The sequence below is a fragment of the Crocodylus siamensis genome, chromosome 1 (assembly GCF_052110815.1).
Source record: "Crocodylus siamensis isolate JL-2025a chromosome 1, ASM5211081v1, whole genome shotgun sequence".
Taxonomy (NCBI): Eukaryota; Metazoa; Chordata; order Crocodylia; family Crocodylidae; genus Crocodylus; species Crocodylus siamensis.
This window is the reverse complement of record NC_143395.1, coordinates 381,956,401-381,980,307: the sequence shown is the minus strand read 5'-3', so window position 1 is coordinate 381,980,307 and position 23,907 is coordinate 381,956,401. Positions and strand designations below refer to the sequence as shown.

At 42.3% G+C, this 23,907-nt stretch overlaps 1 protein-coding gene across 1 annotated transcript in view; it reads right to left on the bottom strand.

The window, feature by feature from the left end:
* ATP8A2 (ATPase phospholipid transporting 8A2) overlaps positions 1-20,086 on the bottom strand; it is a 546,329-nt gene extending 526,243 nt beyond the window's left edge. The window contains exon 1 of the mRNA XM_090028654.1: positions 20,019-20,086. Within this exon, the coding sequence (XP_089884780.1) occupies positions 20,019-20,061 (43 nt within the window). The 5' untranslated portion in view covers positions 20,062-20,086. The remainder of the gene's footprint in view (positions 1-20,018) is intronic.
* Positions 20,087-23,907: the final 3,821 nt, after the last annotated feature.

Below are 23,907 nucleotides of genomic sequence, written 5' to 3'. Positions count from 1 at the left end.
TAGATAGAAAACACAGGAGTGGACATGCCAGGTTAGAGAGATCCATCTAGCCCACTGACCTGTTCCTGAAAGTGGCCAGAACTATTTGCTTCATATTATATATATGAAGTTAATTTTGTAGGGGAAAAAATTAAATGAAATAGTTCTTTACATCAGGGAAGACCTTCCTGTTCTCCATCAATTAGCAGCCATCAAACATCTTGAAGCATAACATTGATATTTTTACATTTTTTCTTACCTACTGAAAGTCACACCTAAATTATCCATCTAACAGTATTCACGGGGAAAAAATAAGACATTTCAATCCTAGGCTTTCTGAGTAATTTTTCTTCTTTTGAAGCACTCCTGGCTGACAAAATGATGTTCTGCACTGCAGGAACACACTTTTTCAGGGCCAACTCCTATATTAAATCATATGTAAACATTCATGTCCTCAAACAACTTTGAGAACATGGAGAGAACTTTACTTCTGCTCTCAAAATAATCACAAGTAGGGACTGTTGATATCAACAGAACAAACCTGTGGTGCTCAGGGCCCATATACCCAGCCCAAATACCATTGAAAGCCATTTCATCAGCAATACTTGCTTTGTTCCATGAGGAGCATAGGGCCTCTGTGCCCGTTCACCACCCAGCTTTACCTGTGGCCACTGTTTGGTTTCAGCTCAATAAAGTCAAGGTCCCCTAGGTCAAAGTATACTCCTCTTCTCTAGGACTTCCTTGATATCTCTCTCATTTACTGACAGACAGTTCCATCGTAGGGCTTGTTTCATAACATTAGTACCTGCTTTTCCTCAGAGCACAGCGGATTCAATTTCCATTTTCCATCACTGTACCCTCAAAAAATATGTAGGTCTTCATTTTTTTTTTTTAACCATTTAGGTCTCCTGATGCCTACAATAAATCAATTTGTAAAAGAACTGGAGTCTTTTTACTCTCCCTATCCATTCTCCACATTCCTGCCTTATATAATAAAACTGACTTCATATTCACGTTGAAGCTCTGAAATTTGGTTCTCACTCAGATGTGTCTCTACTTCCAAGCTGGTTTCAGGAAAGCAAAACTTATTTGTGCTTTTCCAAGTATAGATAAGGAAGGTATCCATGCTCTCTCAGTGCCAACAGATTGGCATGCTATACTTCTAAAGGTAGGGGAAAGCTCTCAACACTTTGTTCTCATTATTTTGATTCCACATTTACGTTCTGATGTTTAAAGCTTCCATTCTAGTGTCGGTCATGTCTTGTCTCATAGTGCTAAGTGCTGTTATTCAAACACAAAGCATTAATACCTTTACTATAAAGAGTCGCATCACTTTTAAGATGAGGTAGTTAGCTATATTAGTCTGCAGCTAGGCAAAAGACAGAGTAGAGTTAGTTATAAACTAACTAAATCAGAAGCACGTGCTTTCATAAGCAGCAACTTGATTCATCATATCACATCTACCCTACCTTTTGTCCCCGGTGAGGAAAGAAAGTCACTCTTCATCTTGTTCAAAGTCCAGCACCTAACTGTAATTCTTTTCCCCAGAATGGTTCTGCCACTGCTAACTAAGAGGAGTGCTTCCAACATATGGTCTGCCCTTCAGGAAAGGGGAAGTCAGAATGAAGATGCACCTGTGTTTTGGCAATCAGTTCTAGGAAATGAGCAGAATCTGCTTTTAGGCACAGCTGTTCCTTCTCCTCTTCACTCGAGAAATCTTGCAAGGACATTTGCTCTGATCAAATGATAGCAGATTGCATCAGAAAAAAAGCACAGCCATGTCACCAGAAGACCCTATGCACATATAGAACACTTATATGTCAGAGGGGATATAGTGATGGGCCCAGTCTCACTAAACACCTGTGAATGCCATGTTTCATAAGAGTACCTTATTCCTACCGGCTTATTATAAACTCCCTAGTCAACTTGTTAGGGCAGGGATGGTGTTTTTTGTTGTGTGCATGTGTTTTGAAACCTAGTACATTGGGATCTCTAGGTGCTTCTACAATAATATCATTGTTCTGTCACTATTTTCTGGCTGTGTGCACCAGTGTGATAGTAACAGAGAATCAGCAGGGGCTCAACAGACTTGACAGGCTGTTCTGCAGTGTACACAGTTTTATTGATGAATTACCCTAGGTCTGTAAACAATGGACATTGTACCAATTCTTTTATAATTCCAGATTTTTGTTATCTGGATTTATGAGGTTATACTGTAGACAATTTCACACCCACCCACCCTACAAGAACATTAAGTTGAAACAGCAAAATATTTAGGCAATGCCAGAATAAGAGCTGACCACACAACCTTCATTCTGTCCCTAGTGCACATGCATTATCGTGCAGTCTTTTAGAGAAGTTCTTTCTACTTAATTCATGCTTACCTGGATGGTTTTGAAATCTTCTGCGACACGTGACATGATAATGTCAGTGGTCCAAAACTGGGAACATTTGAGCAAGGAGAACCTCAAGATACAGCTCCCCACACAAAAAGTCACAAATATTGTTTTACGAGGTAAATGGATTGTATGCATGTGCATATCTGGGCTAATAGCATGACCCTGACTTATCCCCTCAACTAATCCCACTCACTCAAATTCATCTTGACTAGCATATAGCCTCTGCTGCCCCTTTGGGCAGCCAATACTAGAATGTTACTAAAGGAAAGCTTGTCTCTTTAAAAGAGTATGTAAAGGGCAAACCAGACAAAGATGAGGCAAAGGCAGTGGAGGAATTATCATCCAGCCAGTGCATTCTATGACTGGTGTAATCACAAAAGCAGCAAAGAAGGAAAAGTTGTGTTAAACTAAAGAAGGGCGCTGAGATTTTTTTTTGAATACATGGAAATTAAGTGTCCAAAACATTATCAATATAATATACCCAATGTGGCCCATCAGGATGTGGACAGTGGCTAAGCTTAAGCATCCGAAAACCAGGAAATTAGGAGCTGAACTACATATCAACTTGCAATCAGATATTTTCAATGAGATTACTGCTGGAAAAGAAATAGGAAGTTGTGAAAGAGCTACATCAGGTTTACATAGACTTTGTCAAAACTTAAGGTAGTATCAGAAGAGAGTCACTATGGTCAATCATGGGGTTTGTAATTCCAATAAATCTGTTACATATTACTAAGATGATCATTGAAGGATCAAGGAGTTATGTGAACTGAAGGAATGCTGTCAGTCTGATGGAAATCAATAGTGGGCTCAAACAAAAAGACACACTGTCACCACTACTTGTCACATGGATTCTTGAGAAGCTCATAAGAGTTGTTGAAGGAGGAGGAAAAGGTCTGCAGCTGACCAGACTGCACGAAGTAATTATGTATGCAGATGATATCTGCTTAGTACAGAGATCATAAGAGTCAAATGCCAGAGAAACTGGGCTTGCTATCAATGTCAGCAAAACTAAATACATGATTGCATCCAGAAAAAATATCAAGATCACAGGAAGATAAAGACAGGGAATGACAATGTAGAAAAGGTAGAGAAATGTAACTATTTACGAATAATCACCAAGGACAAGCAAACAATTGAAGAAATCAAGACAAGAAATCACAGTGCTAATATAAGCCTGTTAAGCCTTGATAAAATAATGACATCAAGGAAAAAATCTCAAGGAACCTTAAAAGCTTAAGAGTATCATTGTTCAATCTATCCTTTTATATCAGGGGCGGGCAATTGTCTTGAGTAGAGGGCCACTTACCGAGTTTTGGCAAACCATCGAGGGCCACAAGGATAGCCCTGCACCTTGACAGATGCCCAGTCCCATGGTCACCATTTTGGGACTGGAAGCATCATTCCTAACCCTTGACCTTGCTACCAGAAGTCCCTCCCCTTAGCCCCCACAGAAGTACTCCTTTCAGCAAGGGTTTGCCATCTCTGTACCAGAAAAAATACCAAATTTTATTCTAAAAATTAAATATTTACTACAACATTCATTAATTTAATTTAAAAAAATATTGTGTTCTGATTTACATGAGTTTGCATAGTATGCATAGAGGTGATTGCACAATAGCTTAAAATGAAATCTTACTCTTATGTAATGTAGGGGAGTGTGGGTGTGTGGATATGTGGTGTGGGTGGGTATGGGGCTTGTGGGGGATGTGAGTGTGTGGGGGGAGGGTGGCTGGGGAGAGTGTGGCATGTGTAGAGGGAGAGGATTTGCTTGCCAGTTCTCCCGTGGCAGGCAGAGCCCCCCGCAATGCTCTTCCTGCTCCTGGCCCCAAGCACCTACTTTCAGCCATTTCTCCTTGTCTGCCACCACTGCCCTTCTGCTGCTTCCCATTCCCCGCAGTTCACCACTCCAGCACCGTGTCCCAGCTGCATAGCCACGACCGCAGGACACAGCAGGAGCTGGACAGGCCCAGCCAGCACTTCACAGAGCCAGCTGAGAATTGCAGGGGCTGGGCCAGCTCCTGCTCTATCATGTGGTGCCCTAGTAGGCATCCTGAATCCTACTGGCCCTGGTTCCTGTCACCTTTGACAGGCAGCCAGCAGCAGACAAATATTAATTTTCTAAATTGGGGGGGGAAGGGAGGGAAGCCATGGGCTGGATAGAATGGCATGGTGGGCCAAATCCAACCTGTGGGCCATATTTTGCCTACCCCTGTTTTATACAGATGTGAATCCTGGACACTGACAAAGGCAAATGGAAAAAAGCTACAAGTATTTGAGAATGAAGTGCTAAGGAAAATATTTGGTCCAGTACAAGAAATGGTATGAAGGAGGAGACAAAATCAGGAGCTTGGAGACCTTTACAAAAGGCCAGTATCTTGTAAAGGTAAGAGCACAGGGAACAAAGGGTACAGACAGACATTAGGGCCCCACTAACTCATGACACTTTACTTAAGTGGGGGGTGCCCTGGCCAGCAGGTGGCACTCCAGCCGCCTTTGAGGAGACTGCCAAACTAACACTCTCCCCATCCCCACCCCCAGTTCCAGGTCTGTCAGCAAGGGGGGGGGGAGAGGAAGGGAGCACCTGGCTGCTGAATGGCCAGAGCTGAATTGTGACTGGGGCAGAGAAGAAAGCCCCCTTACCTTATGCCCCCCCCCAGCTACCCCTGCTGGGATATTTGGGGGAGCTAGGGGGCACACAGCAAGGGGGCTATGTTTCCCCCCACCCCACTCTCCCTTCCACTCTGGCCATTCAGCAGCCAGCATGGCTCCCTCCCCTCCCCCTGACAGCCTAGGGGGCAGGACTGGCCTGGTAGCACCAGCCCAGCCCCTATGCAAAAAATTAACCCTGGAGGGAACACAAGTTCCCTAAGGCACCCTGCTTTTGCGCATCTTAATGTAATACTAGATTTGACCAGGGTTAATTTTTCATGGGATCAGTTATTTTAAAAGGGCTCTGCACCCACGCACTTGTGTTGCAACATGGCAGTAGAGCACTTGTAGGGGTCAGACCACGCAAAAAAACAAAAAAACCACCACCACCACAGGTCACTTCCATCTGCACCTGAAGTGGCTAGGGCATATCGCAGGAAGACATGCAAGATAGATTTTAGAAGCTGAGGCAAAGGGTCTCAGACTTCAAGACAGACAAAGGTAACAATTGGAAGCTAAGATAAAAACTGATCCGGAAGGTATAGGCAAAGATGCAACCAAGTGGAAGGAGACTGTGCAAGATAGGAGGAGAGGGAAAGCTGTAGTTAGGGCAGTTATAGCCCCCTGCCTCTTCCCCCCAGGCCTGTAAGACCAAAGGAGAGTACATACCAGCACTGCAATGCAATCTTAGCTCAAGTCAACCCTCTTTGACTAATGTCCCAGCACAACTCCTACTCTTCTACTTTACAGATACTACATGACACAGAGCACAATTGTATTCCTTTTGCTAAGAACAAAAAGATAAGACAGGATATAGCAGACTGAAGGCTCTACCACTTAGTCTACTCCACAAAAACTATTCCAGATGTGCCAGCTGCTACCTAGTTTTCCTCTGTGACTTTAGGCTGCTAAGTCACTGCCTTCAGGTACTACTTGTTGTCATGCATACTACCAGACTGCTAACAGGCTCTATGGCAAGAGAGAACCTCCTCATTCACCTCCACAAACAAAACCTTCAAAACCCATAAATTCAATATGCATACACTCATCAAAACTTAGGAATAGCTACTTCAGTGGTATCCTCCACCATTTAATATAGGTGCAACTTACATAGTGAATGCAATGGAATTTGTGCAGAGAAATACAGTACTAGCATTCCAATTTGCAAAGTACACCAGTGGCACATGCTTACAAAACTTCCTCTGACCTGTTTGTTACTGAACCATTACCTGTGGCTACTACCATCTTCAGGAAACAGAAGCTTGCATTGAAGTACTGTAGCGGACTTCAGCTTTGTAATAAGTTTGGCCACTCTGCAAACTCAAAGGCCAACTACTGCCCTGGTCCCCAGCCCCAACAACCTTAACTACCTTAGTTTTATAGCATCAAACAGATTAAAAGATCACTGTTTTTCAAAACACAAAGTTTACTTGTGTAATCACTACAGTGTATGTTCCAAGAACAAAAACTGCAACTTTTTCAGCAAGTACAGCTAATAGGTACTTGTCATATTTCTCAATGCGAGAAGGCAATTGAGTTTTAACATATCAGTGTGAAGGGGGAAAAAACCCCAGATTATTTTTAGGCCCTCCTAAACACATGCTTCTGGGAGGGGTTTCCAAAACTCATTTTTATAATATTGACTTCAAATCACTGATAGTCCCCCTATTTAGGATATGAATGGAGCATTCCAACAGGGATTGAAACAGTCACAAAAAATAAAATCAGATCCTGCAATACACCTGACTACATTAAATAAGAGGTACTAGTTAGGCATGTTAGTCTGACATCATCCTAAAGTAAAAGTTTCTTATTACAGACTTTCTGGTTAGGTTCCATGGCAATTACAATTTTCTGAAGTGAAAAGGAAATAAGAACTCAAAAGGTTAGACTGACACCGACTCCAGAGGCCAACCACAGGCTGCTGAAATCTACCTCTGGAAGACTAGAAGGAGCACTTTTACACATGACACCATTACCATGTACATGTAACAAAAATGGTGTATTGTGTGGCTTAATAGTGTCACACTGTACATGTGCAAGAGTTTGGGGGGTTTTAAATGAGTTTGCATCACTGCAAACTACATCTCAATGTAGTTTAGTTTGCAACAATGTGCTGCAGCTATTAGCTCGCCCTCCAACCACAGGAGAGGCAGACGGGTTCTGCAGAAAAAAAAGGATTGGGCCCCCCACTGCTTCTACCTTCAGCAGGCACCTGCTGCAAGCAGAAGTGGCAAGGGGCCTGATTCTTCTCCCCCCCACCCAACAGATCCTGCCCAACTCTCCTGCAGCTGGGGGGCGAGCCACCAGAGGACCAAGTGGCCCCTGAGCTGTGGCGTGTCCCAGTCCTTCCTTCTACAGCAGCAGCACCCCCTGGGGCCACCCAGACAGGCAGCTGATGTGCCAGGTGCTGCCTCAGCTCAGGGTCAGGGAAGGGTTGGATCAGGTCAGATGCTGCCTCTGAGCTGGGGAAGCACCTGGCCTGCTAGCAGACCACCTGTGTGGCCCTGGGGGTGCCACTGCCATGGAAGGAAGGAACAAGGGCCCCCTCCCACTCAGGGGCCATTCAGCCCACCAGTAGCTCACCCCCTGGCTGCAGGCAGGATCTGCCGGGGGAGGGGGGGGAAGAAAAAAAAAAAAAGGATCAGACATCTCTCTGTAAGAGTGATGGAAAAATAAAACCCCTAAATAAAAATGGTGGGTTTCAATTAAAAACCCACTATTTCAATTTAGGGAGTATAGAATGCAACCCTAAGGATTAAACCCCTGTCACATGTACAAGTACCCTGTCAGAGATGTCAAGTCCCTCAGGACAATACCAAGGTCCTGATGAATTTTAAATGTAAACAGGTGTTACTTATTATGTGTTAACCAAAATAGTTGAGATAACAGACAAGCAAATAAAAAAAGAGTGATGAAAACTGCATTCAAACCATATAGAGATAACCTTAGATACATAAAAACACACATTAGGATATGATGAGAGCAGAGTTAAGCAGCACTGTTAAAATTAAATGAGGGCAGTGCATGAATCAGTCAATATTCAGTCTGTCCTGGGGTCATGTTCATCCCCATTAATTATATTTTGTTGTATAGGCACCTAACATAAAATAATAAAACTAAAAATGATACAAGTCCAAACCTAGCCAAAAAGGTGATGCATACTTGGTAGAAAAGTAACTACTATTCAGCTTATCTGTCACTTATCACAAACCCACTTTGTGATAAGTGACAGATAAGCTGAATAGTAGTGGGTTTGTGATAAGTGACAGATTAAGCCAAAGTACTATTAGTAAAAAAAAAAAAAAATTTTTTTAAATCCCCAACAAACAAGCCAACATAATTAGCACTACATTCAGAGAACTCACACTAGGGCATCTGTACAATGTTCCAATTGCTACCAAGATTCATAAAAAGGATTTTTGTGGGTGACATCTTTGGTTGGCATAAAGTTAAGATTCAGGACTGTCCTCTGTTTCTGAGATTATCAGCAAACAGAAAGAGAAAATCATATAACTAAATCCCACTTCCGTCTGATTGGGGTTAAAACAATATCATGCCATTGTGAGTGTAACTGCAATGCTATTTTTATTTAATGAACTCACAGATATTTATAATGAATACCAGGCATCAATTTCTGAACTTATTACTTATCATTCAAAAACAACAATATGCTAGATTGAGATATTTAACATTACATCCCTAAAAACATTTTTAAAACAGATGTCAGCAAGCTCAGTGCAAGTATATTTTAACAGCAAAGAATAGGATTCTGAAAATATTACTCACAAGTATAATTACTGCTGAAAGCAACAGGACAATTTCTATTTGTTCTTATATTGGCATAAATCTAGAGATTTTTCACTACTCCAGATTTACACTGATGTAACGGAGTTTGCCAGATCTGCAACATCAAAACTGTTTGCATAACCCATATGAACAAGTATTGCAAATAAGAAAGTGAAGGGGTTGTCATCTCTCTTTAGAGAATACATAAAAATTTAAGTAGCCCAAAGCTGTATTGATAGCTTACTGATAACAGCCAAAACAAGGAAGGTAAGCTGCTTGGTTTCATCGTTTAATAACTTGATGAAGAAAGTAATTTGAGAAAGCTTTGTGGGATTTTTTTCCTAGTTTGAGTTCATATAGATGGAATTTTAGACTTCTTTATGCAAACTGTGTACTGTCCACTATCCCCTTCTCTTGCTATAAAGAGAGAGGTTTATTTGTGTGGGGTGGACTTAAACAGTGTCTAGGCCTCTGTTGGTCCCTACAGAATGGCAAATTCCACTGAAGATGAAGAGAGGTTTTCTAATGAAAGCAAAAGCAACTTTACGTGAAATGAAAGCACAGAGCTTAGGAGATGAGCAGGAAGAATTGGAAGTTTTCATTTATTCAAGGAACTATGTGATTGGAACAACAGACTTCGTGGGATAGGTCGCATAATTGAAGTACTGTCATATATGGGTACAAACTGCTCAGGAAGGACAGGCAGAGGAGAAGAGCAGAAGTTGCACTTTATGTAAAAGAGCTATATGATTGCTCAGAGCTCCAGTATGAAGCTGAAGGTAGGCCTGTTGAGAGTCTCTGGGTTAAGGTTAGAGGGGAGATCAAGCAACAAGGATGATGTAGTAGCGGGTGTCTGCTATAGATCACCAAACCAAGAGGAAGTGGTGGATGAAACTTTCATCAAACAGGTAGCGGAAGTTTCCTGATCACAACCCCTAGTTCTCATGGAGGACTTTAATCATCCTGACATTTGCTGGGAGGGCAATGCAGCAGTGCTCAGGCAATCCAGGAGTTGGAGAACAATGAAACAAGTGAGAACCATTGCAATGAGGGTGGGGCTGAGACGAAAGATATTGCTCAAACACTAAATGTATGTTTTTCCTCAATTTTGATTTAAGATGCATGTGTGTGTGTTAAATACGAGGTCACTTCCAACCCTAATTTTCTATGTTTCTGTGTTGAACATGGAGGCAAATATGGAATGGCCAACAAAAAAAAAGTTCAGAAGTGGAAATTGCCACAGTGGAAGGGAAATAAACCACATAGACTTCAAACACGTTTAGATTGCTGGGACAGGATAATCTTAATCCCTGAATCTGATCATAGAAGTAACAGTAACAAGGATTTTGATACATGCATCAAATTGCTCATGGTTCAGTACAGTCCACTAGGTTACAGCTGCCAAATGAAGATTAACCAGCTGCTAAAGGCCACATTTCAACCTAACAGAAGGCAACAGACAGAAACCTCTGTCCAAGTGGCTATACAACACAACAGAATGGTGCAGCAGAACTCTAAAAGGACTATGCCACAGTAAAACACAAAGCACAATGGAGATTTAGAGTAAAATAAGTAACTAGCCACCGCTGTCATTAGATTAGGAGACAAAGGAAAGAAAGGAGGAACTGCATGACTACAAAAATAACAGGTATAGATGAGACAGGAGAGGAAGAGAAGAAAGAGGGGAAATGCCCCAGGAAATGATGGGCCTATTAGTCAGTCTTTAACAGACAAGACCTCAGAACAACACTCAAAAGCATAAAGTTAAAATGGGGAAAAAAATGGGAGAAAACACCTTCTTCCCTTAGGACTTGCCCCTTCAACACTACATCATGAAGCAATAACGCTTCATTTTTCACCTCATTTTGTTATCACCCAGTAAACAATTCCCTATGACAGTTTCCTTCTTTCTTTCCAGTACCAAACAAACAGCAAGGTATGTCTAACAAGATTTCACAAAATGAGAAAAAGGTGTTGGCTTTTTCTTTTTTCTTGCTGAGGACTACACATAGCCACATACATTCTACCCCTCTAAAAACTTGTATATATAGGAAGGGTGAGACCACTAACAGAAGAGCAGTTTCCTAAAATAACATCTCCCTGTCTTTCTTCCAAGTCATGTTGTCCCCACACACTTAAATGTCAAAAACAATCTGTTTCTACCAAGACTGCTGAGCTGATAAAGATAGGGGAGAGACAACTAGATTCTGGTCTTCTCTCGCTTCATCACTACAATTGTCAGCTAAATTCTGATTGTGGAAATTTTATTGCTGGTGATGCAGTCACAAAAGAAAAACAGCCTCCCCACCACCCCAGATCCAGGATGGGTTTGCAGCATTGGCAAAAATCCAATATCTATACAAGGCTTTGAGAGAGAACACCACATACAGGGTCAATGTTGCAGTCGCTTATCTTAATATTCCAAAACTGTGATTAAGAAAAAACAAGGGGTGGTATGAGATCAAGCAACTGATGATGAAAAACATTTACGAGACCATAGCCACTGATGCCAGAAAAATCAGCATCAAAATCTTATTTAGGGACCTACTTTGCATAAGGCAAACCAATGGCTTCTGGCTTCTCTAAAAATGTTGGTTCCTTTCCCATTCTTTGGTTCTTAAAACCTGCTTTCCTTCTAAGCTATGTGGCGTGCATGGCCGTGCAGGTGTGCTCGTGCCATGCTGCCAGGCACGCCTGTGCACACTGCGCAGCTTGAGGGAACTCTGCTCGAAACCCACCTTGCTTCTCACTTTGTTAATGGCTTCTTACCTATAATGGCTATCTATAGACGTGTTCATTCATGATGTAATTAGAACATGAACAAGTTGCTTCATTGTCACATGCATTAAGTCCCCACCCCGCATTTCAAGATGGCCATAGGCGTGCTTTAACTAAACCCCGTTGAATAGGTTTTAGTTAAAGGACCCCCACAGCTATTTTGAATGTGGGGGGCTTAATACACGTGACAGTGAGCCATTTTAAATTACAGCAGCTGCCCAAGAACCACCCTAATTAAAATGCCTCCCCCAACACACATACACCCCGCCCAAGCATGTGTACAGCAGCCAGTGTTCTTGATTTTTCCAAAGACTCTTCTAATATACACCATGTAAAAGATTTCTCTGAGGGAATGCAATTCTTTGGCCCCATTCATGTGAAAAAATTAGAGTTATAAAAATGTATACCCTGATAAATAACAGATAAATAATAGGTTAGTATTTACTGATTCTAATAATTACTGCTATAGTCCTTGCACAGAACAAAAAGCAAAGGCTTCCTGGAGTTGCATCATCAGGGAACCTTCCAGACAGAAACTGCATCTAGAATTCTCCCCATGTCCCAGATCAAGAGCATATCCCCAAACTAGAATGGGCTGCAGAAGAGTTAATACAGCTATTAATTTCCCTCCCCTCCTCTCCTCTCCCCCAGATGCCTGTCAGCTGAAGCTCTGTTGGAGATAATTCACATTTCCCCTGGGACCATCCCCACTCCTCCATAAATGTAAAACAAAAGCATCGTTATAGTACTGTTTATTCAAGATTGATCCTAACCTTAACTGACTAACAACCAGAACCCTCTGTGCTGTTTTCCATACTCAACATTTTTAAACAGCACCTATGTTCCAGCAGTGTTTACAGGAATTAACCACAATCACCTAGAAACTATCAACTCAGATAATACAGTTATGGGCATCACAATCATCTATATAACTAGGACACCAGGATTTGTACCACAGTTCTGAGTAGTTACATCCTGGAGCCCCATGTTTAATCTTGCTTATAAACCTAGACAAGCTCCCCTCTGGGTGGTTACTAGGGCTGTGCAAAATTTCGACTGCCATTTCATTTCGGCAGTGTTTCAAGAGTTTTGACGCTCAAAACTCTGAATCCAAAACTAAACGGGAGACACGTCGAAACATTCTAAACAAAACAAGTTGAAACATTTTGAAGATGTTTTGGGGTTTCAAAGGTGTTTTGAAGCTGGGCTTGCAGGGAAAGAGAAAGTAAGGAGAGAGAGGGGGAAGAGTGGGGAACAGACTGACATTTGTAACTGGCCAATGTCTGCCAACTGTCCCTGAGGTCCCTTCCAATCCCAGTGCTCTGGGGGAGGGACCTAAAAAGTTTAAAAACAGTATATAAGCCTGTGAATAGCTAAGCTGTCAGCCTGTCTCACCAGAGAGCAGCATCTGAAAGGCACCAACTCTGACTGCTTCCCAGCTGCTACCGTCTTGTTAGGGAGTACGTCTTCTACTTGCAAAGGATTGGATAGGATACAGCTTACACTGATAGTTTAGCTATACTAACCTAACTTCAATGCTAGCATTGTTATCCCTATGGGGCGTGGTAAGGGACAGTTGGAGTCACACATCTAGCCCATAAGGGTTAGGGTGTCCCCTCGAGGCACCTACTTAGAATGGCTCAGCAAAGGGTCCAAGAACCTACAGGTTTTAGTGATATCCATTAGGACCATGACTGAGCTGAAGGTCAAGGACATCCTCCCTATCTGTTATCTTTTCCAACAAGACATGGTGGCAGGTGAAAAGAGAAGGTGCCCACAGGGTGGAGCTGGCACAGTCAGAGGGCCCTAGGGGTACACTGCCATCTCTAGGGACCCTATTCCGTGACAAAGTGAAGTTTCCCAGAAACCCCTGCACCATGATACTTGGCACACTTCATGCCCTCAGAAGGGGCTACCATTCCTGGAATTTTAATTAGCATCAGGCAAGAAATGACAAAGTTATAGGCATTTTAGTCATTCCCCATTACAGCCTATGGCTGAAACACCAAAACAGCATCAAAACAGCTTTGGCTAAAACAAAACAGTGATTCAAAACACCAAAATGAATTGCTGTCCCATGGGAATGCCAAATCTGAAACCGAAATGAAACACAGGTGTTTTGCACAGCCCTAATGGTTACCAGTCTTCTATATCAAACCCAGAACAGAATTCTGTGCGTTTCAAGTCTCATCACCATGTCAGGTCAACATTTTTAGCTCTGAGCATCTAAGGGACATCCCCAGGACTAAACTTCTCGTCTTGAGACATGAGACCCTACAGCCCACCAACCCTGTCCCCTACGGCCACAGAGAAAAAACTATCACCATTCAGGTATTTGAAGACTTATCAAATCTCCTGCCTCAGTATTCTCTTCTCCAGACTAAATAACCCTAGTTTTTTCAGCCTTTCTTCATGCTTCCCAGCCCCTAACCTTTTTTGTCACTCCACACTGACCTCTCTCCAATACGTTCACATCCTTCCTGAAGTGTGGGAACAAGGTTGGACATAGTACTGCAGCAAGGCCTCACCAGTACTGTAAAGAATGGTTGAATCACTGCCCTTGATTTACAAGTGACACTTTTGTTAATGCAACCCAGTATGATGTTGGGTTTTTTGTTTTGTATTTTTTGCAACAAGAGCACACTGTTGGCTCATATTTAGTTAATGGCCCACAGCAACCCCCAGGTCCTTCTCTGTAGAAGCAACAGTCGCTTATTCCCCAGTCTGTATTTGGGCACACAGTTACACTGTCTCAAGTACAGGACTTTGTACTTGTCCTTGTTGAATCTCATCTGATTGATTGCATCATTTCTCCAATCTATCTAGGCCATTCTGGATCCTAACCCTTCCCTCCAGAGTGCCCTCCAGCCAACTTGGTATCATCTGTGGATTTGCTAAGTGTGCACTCAATGCCATCGTCCAAATCATTACTGCAGATATTAAACAAAACTGGACCCAGGACAGAGCCCTTGAAGTCCACTTGATAGCTCCTCCCAAATAGACACTGAGCCATTGATAAGTACTTGCTGAACATGATCCAACCAGTTAGGCATCCACCTTACAGGCTAGATAGAAGTATTGTATTTACTTAGCTTAATGAAAATGCTGTGCGAGACCATGTCAAAAGCCCTAACCTCAAGGTACATCACATCAACTACTTTCTCCCCATCTGCAGAGCCTGTCCCCTTATCATAGAAGGAAATCAGATTTGTCAAATATGACTTACTCTTGGTGAATACATGATAGCTGTTCTTGGTCACCCAGTTCTTCTCTAGGTGCTTCACAATAGATACCTTGAGGACTTGCTCCATTATCTTTCCAGGTATCAAAGTCAGACCAAATGGTCTGTTGTTCTCTAAATCCTCATTCTTCCCATTCTTAAAAATTGCCATTATTTTTGCCCTTTTCTAATCATACAGGATCTCACCTTTCTTCCATGAATTCTTGAAGAGGCTAATTTTAGAGGGTGTGTCTCATGTGCACATCAATGCACTTGAATAAACTCCAAAGCTAAACCCCAAAGGTCAGCCTGCCAGCCTGGGGCTGCTCCCCGCCAGCTCCGTGTGCTGCGGAGGGGCTGGCTGGGGCACGACAATGTTTCAGTGCTAGGCTAGCCAGCAGGCAGCCACTGCACAGAAGCACTCTCGTTCCCCAGGCAGCATCTACACGTGCATTGCTGCAGTTTTTTTACTTCAGCCTAATAGTTGCACAAGTGTAGACCCAAGACATTTACTGCACAGCTAATTAGTCAACTGCACAGTAAATGTTTCATGTTAATGTGCCCAATGCTTCCAAAAGTACCTTAGTTAACTCCTTCAGTACTCAAGGGTATATCCCATCTGGCCCTGCTGACTTGAAAACATCAAGCTTCTCTAAGTAATCCCTAACCTGTTTCTCTCCTTCCCTACCTTTGCTGACAACTGCATTCATCTGGTAGCAGTCATTTGTGAAGACTCTATCAAATAAGGCATCAAATACTTCAGCCTTCTCTGTGTCATCATAAACTGGACCTAATACAATTTGGAGGTCATGATATCAAATGGAGTTTACAGGTTCACAGACATACACACAGTTGGATACCATATCAAAAAATATGCTCAGTTCATGTAAAAGCTTATTTTTCTAACCACTGGCTATGCAACCTTAACCTAGGATCTAAAAACCAAGCTGTATAATTTCAACCTGCCACATCATAATCTGTAATAGAAATTCCTTGGGAAAAAAAACTTGGCAGTTTTGTTAATGAGGCATAAGTAGACTCCACCTTGTTCTTCTATAGCCAGATTTGTTCTGCACAGTGCCAACAACTCGCTATAGCTATGACTCAAAATGAGCAATTATGATTAAAAAAAAGAACCATTTTTACTGTCACTTTTCTGGCTGCAGAAACATAAGTAATATCCTGAAACTCCCAAATGCCTTAAGAATATATCACTGTAACATGTTGCACAAGACTGTTGAGGGCCTTATCCTGTTAATTTTCAACAATCTATATTGATATTTAGGGTTAACTCGGAAGGCCAACCTCAACCAGTCCAAGCCACGTGAATTGGTCTTGCCCATTGTCTTCCTACCATGTAGCACACAAAGCCATCAATACTGTCCCTTTAGGGCCTCAAACAAGCCTTTCTAGAAATCAGTCTGCACACTACATTTCCCCTTGCAGGATTGCCTTTAATTATGGACAGCAGAGACTAGAACAGAGGTGCAAGAGGCCAGAGAGTTGTGGGATAGCAGCTGATGGATTTCTGGTCTTCTAAACAAGTAAGGTAAAGTACACACTGTACAGACAGTAAGACTAGGTAGTGTGCAGCAGTGGGACTGTCCTCATACTCAGAAGTTCAGAGATTCTGTCATGGAAATTTTGGAGTCCATGCTGCCAGTACAGAAGAGGTTAAACTGACATGCGCGGTTTGAAGCTGTGAGTGGAAATTTCCAAGGCTCACCCAGTCCTTGCCCCCTGGGTGACCTGCGGAGCTGTCAATCATTGTTGACCTACTTTCCCCACAGACGCATGCTCAGACTGTGTCAGCTTCTGACTGAGAGCATGCTCAGTCAGAACCTGACATGAGGTAATCGGACTAGAAATTTCTCTGCGGAGAGCACGTTGATTGGCTACCAAATTGATATAAAAGTTCTGTAAGCCCCTCCCTCAGGGGGGAGATCGCGTGGACTAGAGACAGAGGCTGCTGCTGCAGGGACTGTTCTCGGAGTCAGGCTTCAAGGCCTATTGATCTCCTCCTTTGGCTCCGTGGCTTAGTCCTTCGTATTACTCGTTGTATTGCGGTTTTGACTACGATCATCTGGCTCCTGACTTACCTTTTGAACTGATTAACGGCTTACGATTTCGGATCACCCTCTGGACTTTGTTTAACCCGGTTCTGGATCATCGACCTCGGCTTTCCTCACCAACTACAACTCTGCTCATCCCTCCAACTGACGTCTCCGCTGCATCACCTTCTGGCTACCGACCTCGGCTTTTCGTATTCGACCACCGGATTTGTCCATTGCTGTGGACTGGCGTCACGCGGTTCATCATCACCGTGTTACAGTTCGTTTTGTTATTTGTGATCCCCATTTATGAGCTGTTGACCAGCCCTGGGACTAGGTCTTCGGACTGAACCTCGTGGGCCAACAGACCCCTTTGTTGTTAATTGTTTGTTTGTGTTCCAAACTGTAACTGAAGACCTTTCTGCCTACGCCTGAAGCGTAAGTCAAATAAACTCACCTGTTCTTTCTCAATCCGCTCCGAGTCCCTAACTCCAGACTCTACGCCGCTAATCCCACCTGTCCGTATCTAATTGCCACCCCGGCCCACCGTGACCTTGGGGCCCGATCCTTCGGTTTTCCCCGACAGATTCCAGAGTCAGGATGGATTACCACTAGAGGCCAAACGTAAGGGATTTTAGTTTGAATGGTCAGGAGTATGGGCTTAAGAGTGGGCCTAAATCCGATGCTTACTACTATCTGTCTCAGCATAGCCTATGTATATTCAGCGATTTACAATTGAAGTTGGATTATTTTGTGAACTCTATGAATGCACTGGATCTGTATGTTACACAATACCTGTACTTAAAGATAATTTAAAAATGGGAACAAATTGGGATTACTGCCTTTTTGTTTCTTTACATTTTCTTTTTTCTACTTGCCTTATTACCTTAAAAATAAAGTAAAATCAAGAATATCAGATCATACCTACCTTTCTTTTGAGAGGCACTAAGTACTTTAAGATGTAGAATAGATTATTTCCTTCCTCTGCAACACATTTTCAGTTTGGGATTGAAATTTTTACCAAACCCATATTTTCTCCCCTCACTAGGTATTTGAGTTAGACTGTGTGCATACATGTTAATAAGTTTTAAATAAAGATAATTTTAGGGAGCAAAGTCTGGCTAATGGGGTCTAGCTTTGCAAATTGTATACGATTTTCATGCCTTCAGGTCTCACTGATTTAATTAATGCTTTACAGGATCGAGATTAGGCCCTTGAAAGAATGTTCTGCCATCAAAACCTTTGTCTTGAACTATTTTTATTATACTATGTGTACAAATAAAATATATGCTAAAGTAGGGCTCTATGTGGGAACTGGTTCTGAAGAATGCACTGGGATAATACTCTTGGAATTATATTACTTTCCAATTTACACACCTTACTCAACTGTTAAGATGTGCCATACATCTCTGCCTCATCCCTAAACTCCTTCAAGTTCCTACATCATTTAAGCTTCCGTGCCAAAAATTTTCTTCTTGGATTTGCTGCTCATCTAGCTCAATTAGATGGCATTACATACCATCTGAAGTCTTATTAAGACATATTTTCTTTAAGCAGTTTTGCTTTACTCAGTGTACTTACTTTTGAAGTAACACAAGACACTAGTCTTAGGTTTAAGACTTAAGTCACTGGGTATAAAGATAAGAATAAACATCACACACAAGAAGTGTCCAATACTTATTTGAAAGTGTATATAAATAGAAGAAAAGTAACTCAGCCTCAACTTCAGACAGTTTGTACTTAAAAAACTTCCAAAAAAGAATGGGTAACGTGAAAACTGCATTGTTAAATGTCAGTGAATTTGTGTATACCCCTCCACACTCCAAACCTACAGGGTAGCAACTTTTAACCACAGGGGATCATTTTCCTGAGTTTTAAGTTCTAGACAATTGTCCATCCAGAATATAAGGATATACTTCCTGATTTATAAAAAGTACATTTGTGCTTTTTCAAATTCTGTATTGAAAGTACCTTTCTCTCTCCACTCCCAGTTTTACTATTTGAGTTTTCAGCATTTTATTAAGAGATACTGGATGAATCTACATGAGACGCTAAATGCATGGTAGACTGATTCTACTGCACATTAGCATATCACAACAAAAGCCATGTTAATGCGCTAGTACACAGTAGAATCAATTTATTGCACATTAGCACCACTGAGAGATCATGCACTGGCACTTCTGCGCAGTAGCACTGGTTACTGCACATTGAGTTAGTACCTATTACAGGTACTATACTTAACGCGCAGTAACAACAGAGCATTAATGCATGTGTAGATATGCCCACTGATTACAAATTAAATACATTTGTGTCTCTTGTATCATCACATTTTCATTCTCTGCATCATTAAGAGCAAGATTCTGATGCCCTTACCCAGAACAAGTGACTCTCCATTCCAAAACTGGTCCCACTGATACCAAGCGAGGTACCAGTCCCAATTAATAAAAAGGTATCAGGGTCTAGTCCAAATGACATCACTGACCAATAACACTAACAACAACATTAGCTGGCTCTTCCTGTCATTTATGAGGCCTGGTTATAAAAAATAATTATAGCCAAACAAAGCAGATTTAATAAACCTGAATTTTAAAAAAAAATGTTTAAAAGCATAATTTACCAGACATTTCTCCCCAGAGCAATTGATAGAAGGAACTAATTTCTAAAAGACAGCAATTAGATTATTTTCTGTGGCCTGTTTCCCTTTATTGATATTGGTTGAAGCTAAAAATATCCTTGGCTCTCAGTATCTTTCTGTTAGTATTCTAGCATACAATTGCTCCCACCCCCCTTCCCCCGCTTCCTGCAGTATATCCATTTCTCTAGCAATTCATTAACAGCTTTGAGTGTGTATCTGACAGGCATAAGAAGCCATATCTGATCTCATTTTCTAGAAAGTCAAACAATTTAAGCAGAACAAAAAAAAAAAATAATCAAAGCCTTCTTTTTCTATGGCTGAATTATCTGTAATTCTGGTGCCCATTCCTGTAAAAAGCTGAGGCCTACAGCCAATACCTTCCAGCTAGTGTGGGATTAAAGATTTACTGAATACAGACTGACCTTCTGCTCAAGAGAAGACATTGCTCTTATTACATTTCTTCATCCACACTTCAATACATGCACAACAAAACCAGCTGGCAATTGTACAGTTACCTATAGAGATGCATCTCTTCCAGCGACGGCATATCAGAGACATGATGCTGTTTCTGTCCTTTGCTCTGGCTGCGTGAAAATGAAAACAGCAGCATTCCTTTGAAGATCTCTATATCATTACTGGGTCTCAAAGCTGGTTAAAGTGATCCCCATGGTAATCTGTGAAACATGTTTTGCACTTTCAAACTGCTATGTTTGATTTACAGGGGGAAGGACGCAGGCTATGTGTATATACACAAGTGCCGTAGCTGACTAGAACATTCAAATACCTTTCACCTGCAATATGAAGTTAGTCACAATAAGGCATTTCAATTCTTAAGTGATAATCCAGCCAGATGCTCCCAGACCATCATCCACACTAAATTTTTAAAGCACCAACATTATCAAACAAAAGGAAAAAACTGAATAGAAGCCTTTGACAACCCTCACATATCTTCCACCTATGAAAGAGAGACAACCCTATATTACTGAGTGACAGAACTCTTAAATTTGGGGGAAAGGAAAGAAAGGTTTTTCTTTTTCTTCTTTTTTTTTCTTTTTAGCAAGAAGTTTTTTTCCCTCCCCATTAAACTAAGGGCACCTGACGGAAGTGATACTCATTGTGCAATTGGCCCCTTGAAAGCAGTCCACAGCTGTGCCCTGATAGAAGTGCATGGCTGCAGAGTGCTGTAAAAGTGACCGATCATGTGAAAAATTAACCCTCATTTAATGGGGGTTCTGATGAAGGTGCTCCAATGCAGAGCACCTTCATTAACTTCTGTTTGTCTCTGCACTGATTGGGGTTGGGCTGCATCAGACAAGCCTTGCTCCCAGTGCTGTCTACAGGACAGGAAGGGGAGAAAGGGGAGGAGGAATTCTGGTCTGGGGTTTACCCAGGCTGCATTGAAAAGGGTGTGGGGGTGGACTGGAGCCCCGCTGAGGTGGGGGCTCCAATCCACTCATCACCCCCACTTCAGTGCAGATTGGGCGAACCCCAGACCGGGGCTCCCTCCCCTCCCTTCCTGTAGACAGCACTGGAACTGGGAGGGGTGGAGGGAGAGGCTGCAAATGCACAACTCTCATAGAAGTGGAGTTCAATCCCACCCCCATCCCTGACCCAACAGAAAACTTCTCTTGTGGGAGGGGGATGTCACTAACTCATGGCACTTTCTGTGAAACACCATACAATACAGTGGGGAACTGCACATCTGTTAATGCCCAAAAGGTACTTATACCCTGCCACTCCATCAGTGGAGGAGGTGAACAACACATAATCTTTTCAAGGCATCTTCCCAATACTACTATGAAATACAATTATTAGTCACTTTTATTCCCATTCTACACATAGATAATTGGGACAGGTTAGGCAACTTGTACAATATAACACAAGAAACCTGTAGCAGAGCAGAAAACTAAATCCAGGCCTGAGTCCCAGGCTACTATTCTAATCATCTTTCCCTCCCAATAATAAACCACAAAAGAGTCCACTGTAGCATCTGCTTCACTAGAGGCTTTGAAAAGCAGCCTAGAAAAGCAGTGGTCAGGGATTTGTGCAGGGATTGTACCAGACGACCTTGAAGTTAAGAGGCTGTGACTTGGATGATTACACAGTCTGGTGGGTGGCAAATTGGCTACAGGGTCGTACCCAGAGAGTGGTAGTGGATGGATCGGTATCGACCTGGAAGGGCATGGGTAGTGGGGTCCCACAGGGCTCAGTCCTTGGACCAATACTCTTCAATGTCTTCATCAGTGACTTGGATGAGGGAGTGACGTGTACTCTGTCCAAGTCTGTGGATGATACAAAACTGGGGGGAGAAGTGGACACACCAGAGGGCAAGAAACAACTACAGGAAGACCTGGACAGGTTGGACAAATGGGCAGAAAACAACAGAATGCAATTTAATAAAGAGAAATGCAAAGTGCTGCACCTAGGGAGGAAAAATGTCCAGCACACCTACTGCCTAGGAAATGACCTGCTCGGTAGCACAGAAGAGGAAAGGGATCTTGCAGTCCTAGTGGACTCCAAAATGAACATGAGTCATCAGTGTGATGAAGTCATCAGAAAAGCTAACTGCACTTTATCATGCATCAGCAGATTTATGACAAACAGAATCAAGGAGGTGATACTTCCCCTCAAATCAGGCGCTGGTCAGACTGCAGTTGGAATACTTTGATCAGTTTTGGGTGCCACACTTCAAGGAGGGATGTGGATAACCTGGAGAGGGTCCAGAGAAGGGCCACTCATATAGTTAAGGGCTTGCAGGCCAACCCCTACGAGAAGAGATGAGGGCACCTGGATCTCTTCAGCCTCTGCAAGAGAAGATTGAGAGGCAACCTTGTGGCTGCCTATAAATTCATCATGGGGGCGCAGAAGGCAATTGGTGAGGCTCTGCTCTACCCTGAGGGTCACAAGAAATAATGGCCATAAGCTAGCAGAGAGCAGATTTAGACTGGACATTAGGAGGGACTTCTTCACAGTTAGGAGTGGCCAAGGTCTGGAATGGGCTCCCAAGGGAGGTGGTGCTCTCCCCTACCCTGGGGGTCTTTAAGAGGAGGTTGGATGGGTATCTGGCTGGGGTCATATGAACCCAGCACTCTTTCCTGCCTATGCAGGGTGTCGGACTTGATGATCTATTGAGGTCCCTTCCAACCCTAACACCTATGAATCTATGAATCATTTGAGGCTTCACATCACCTGGGGTAGATTGAGGCAGTACCTCTGGGATTCAGTACCCATAATCAGAGTGAACCTGAATGAAGCAGAGTTAAACTATGAAATACAATTATTAGTCACTGATAAACTGGCCACCTTGTAAGGAATGATGAGAAGGATTGCGTCACTTAAAATGAAGATCAAGGATTCAGGTTTGAGAAGTTGAGTGTCCATTGGGGAAGCGGGTACTGGTTTTAGGAGGCAGCCTCCTGGAAGTATTTGCATTACAAAGGGGAGGCAGAACAGAGGAGGGAATTTGGCATAAATAAAAACCCTAATATATTAGAAATTCTAACTCCCAGTTAGCCTTTGTTTATCTCTGTTCATCTATATCATGTTTTGTTGCATAATATATGAAGAAAATAATGCAAATAAGTTTTCAAGAACATTATCCATCCCCTGGATGAATGACTCCATAAGCACAAAAAAATGCACAAACAAATGTTTGTTTGTTCTTTCAGTAATGCTGATGTCAATAATCTTCCCCTTATTAAACCTAGGAAGAGCTGGCCAGTCAGTAGTTTGGTTATGGCGACACGATGCAGTTCACATGGGAGAACTGTCATCAATACTCTCCCATGCCCCATTCTCCAGCCCCATTGTGTCAGCAATGTCTTATCCACAAGAAAATACAATGGTAGGCCAATTCACCAGTCCATGTACCAAATAACACTCTCAGTAACAGGATCCAAGTCACTTTCTGCCCAAGGACTCAACTGCATTTCTTTAAAATTACTCAATTTGGCATATAAATCATGTCCCACCCCTGGGCTTTCTGAAAAAGACCCACCTGTTCCCACTACACAGACCATTTGCCCAAGAAGCCAATGAACAATGATTATTATTTAATGATAATTCAGTTTCATTTGTGCATAAACAGGTCTATAAACTATTCTAAAGGATCAAAGGTAAGAGGAAATTTCTAAAGGAAAGTTTAGGTGAACATTTGGAACTCTACCCTTCTCTCTCATCAACGTTGGTCAGGAAGACATAAAGGGTAGGGTTCTTTTTCGTTTTCTAAAAGCATACTGGCCAAGACACAAAATTCAGATGCTTTAGCCTCTAAAGCTTTGGGTATTCAGATAAACTGTCACAGACAAAAAAAAAAAAATTCACAGAAGAGCAGGGCTGAAAGGAACTTTAAAGATCACCTAGCCCAGCGCCATGCACAAGGCAGAATCATCCATTTCCAGACAA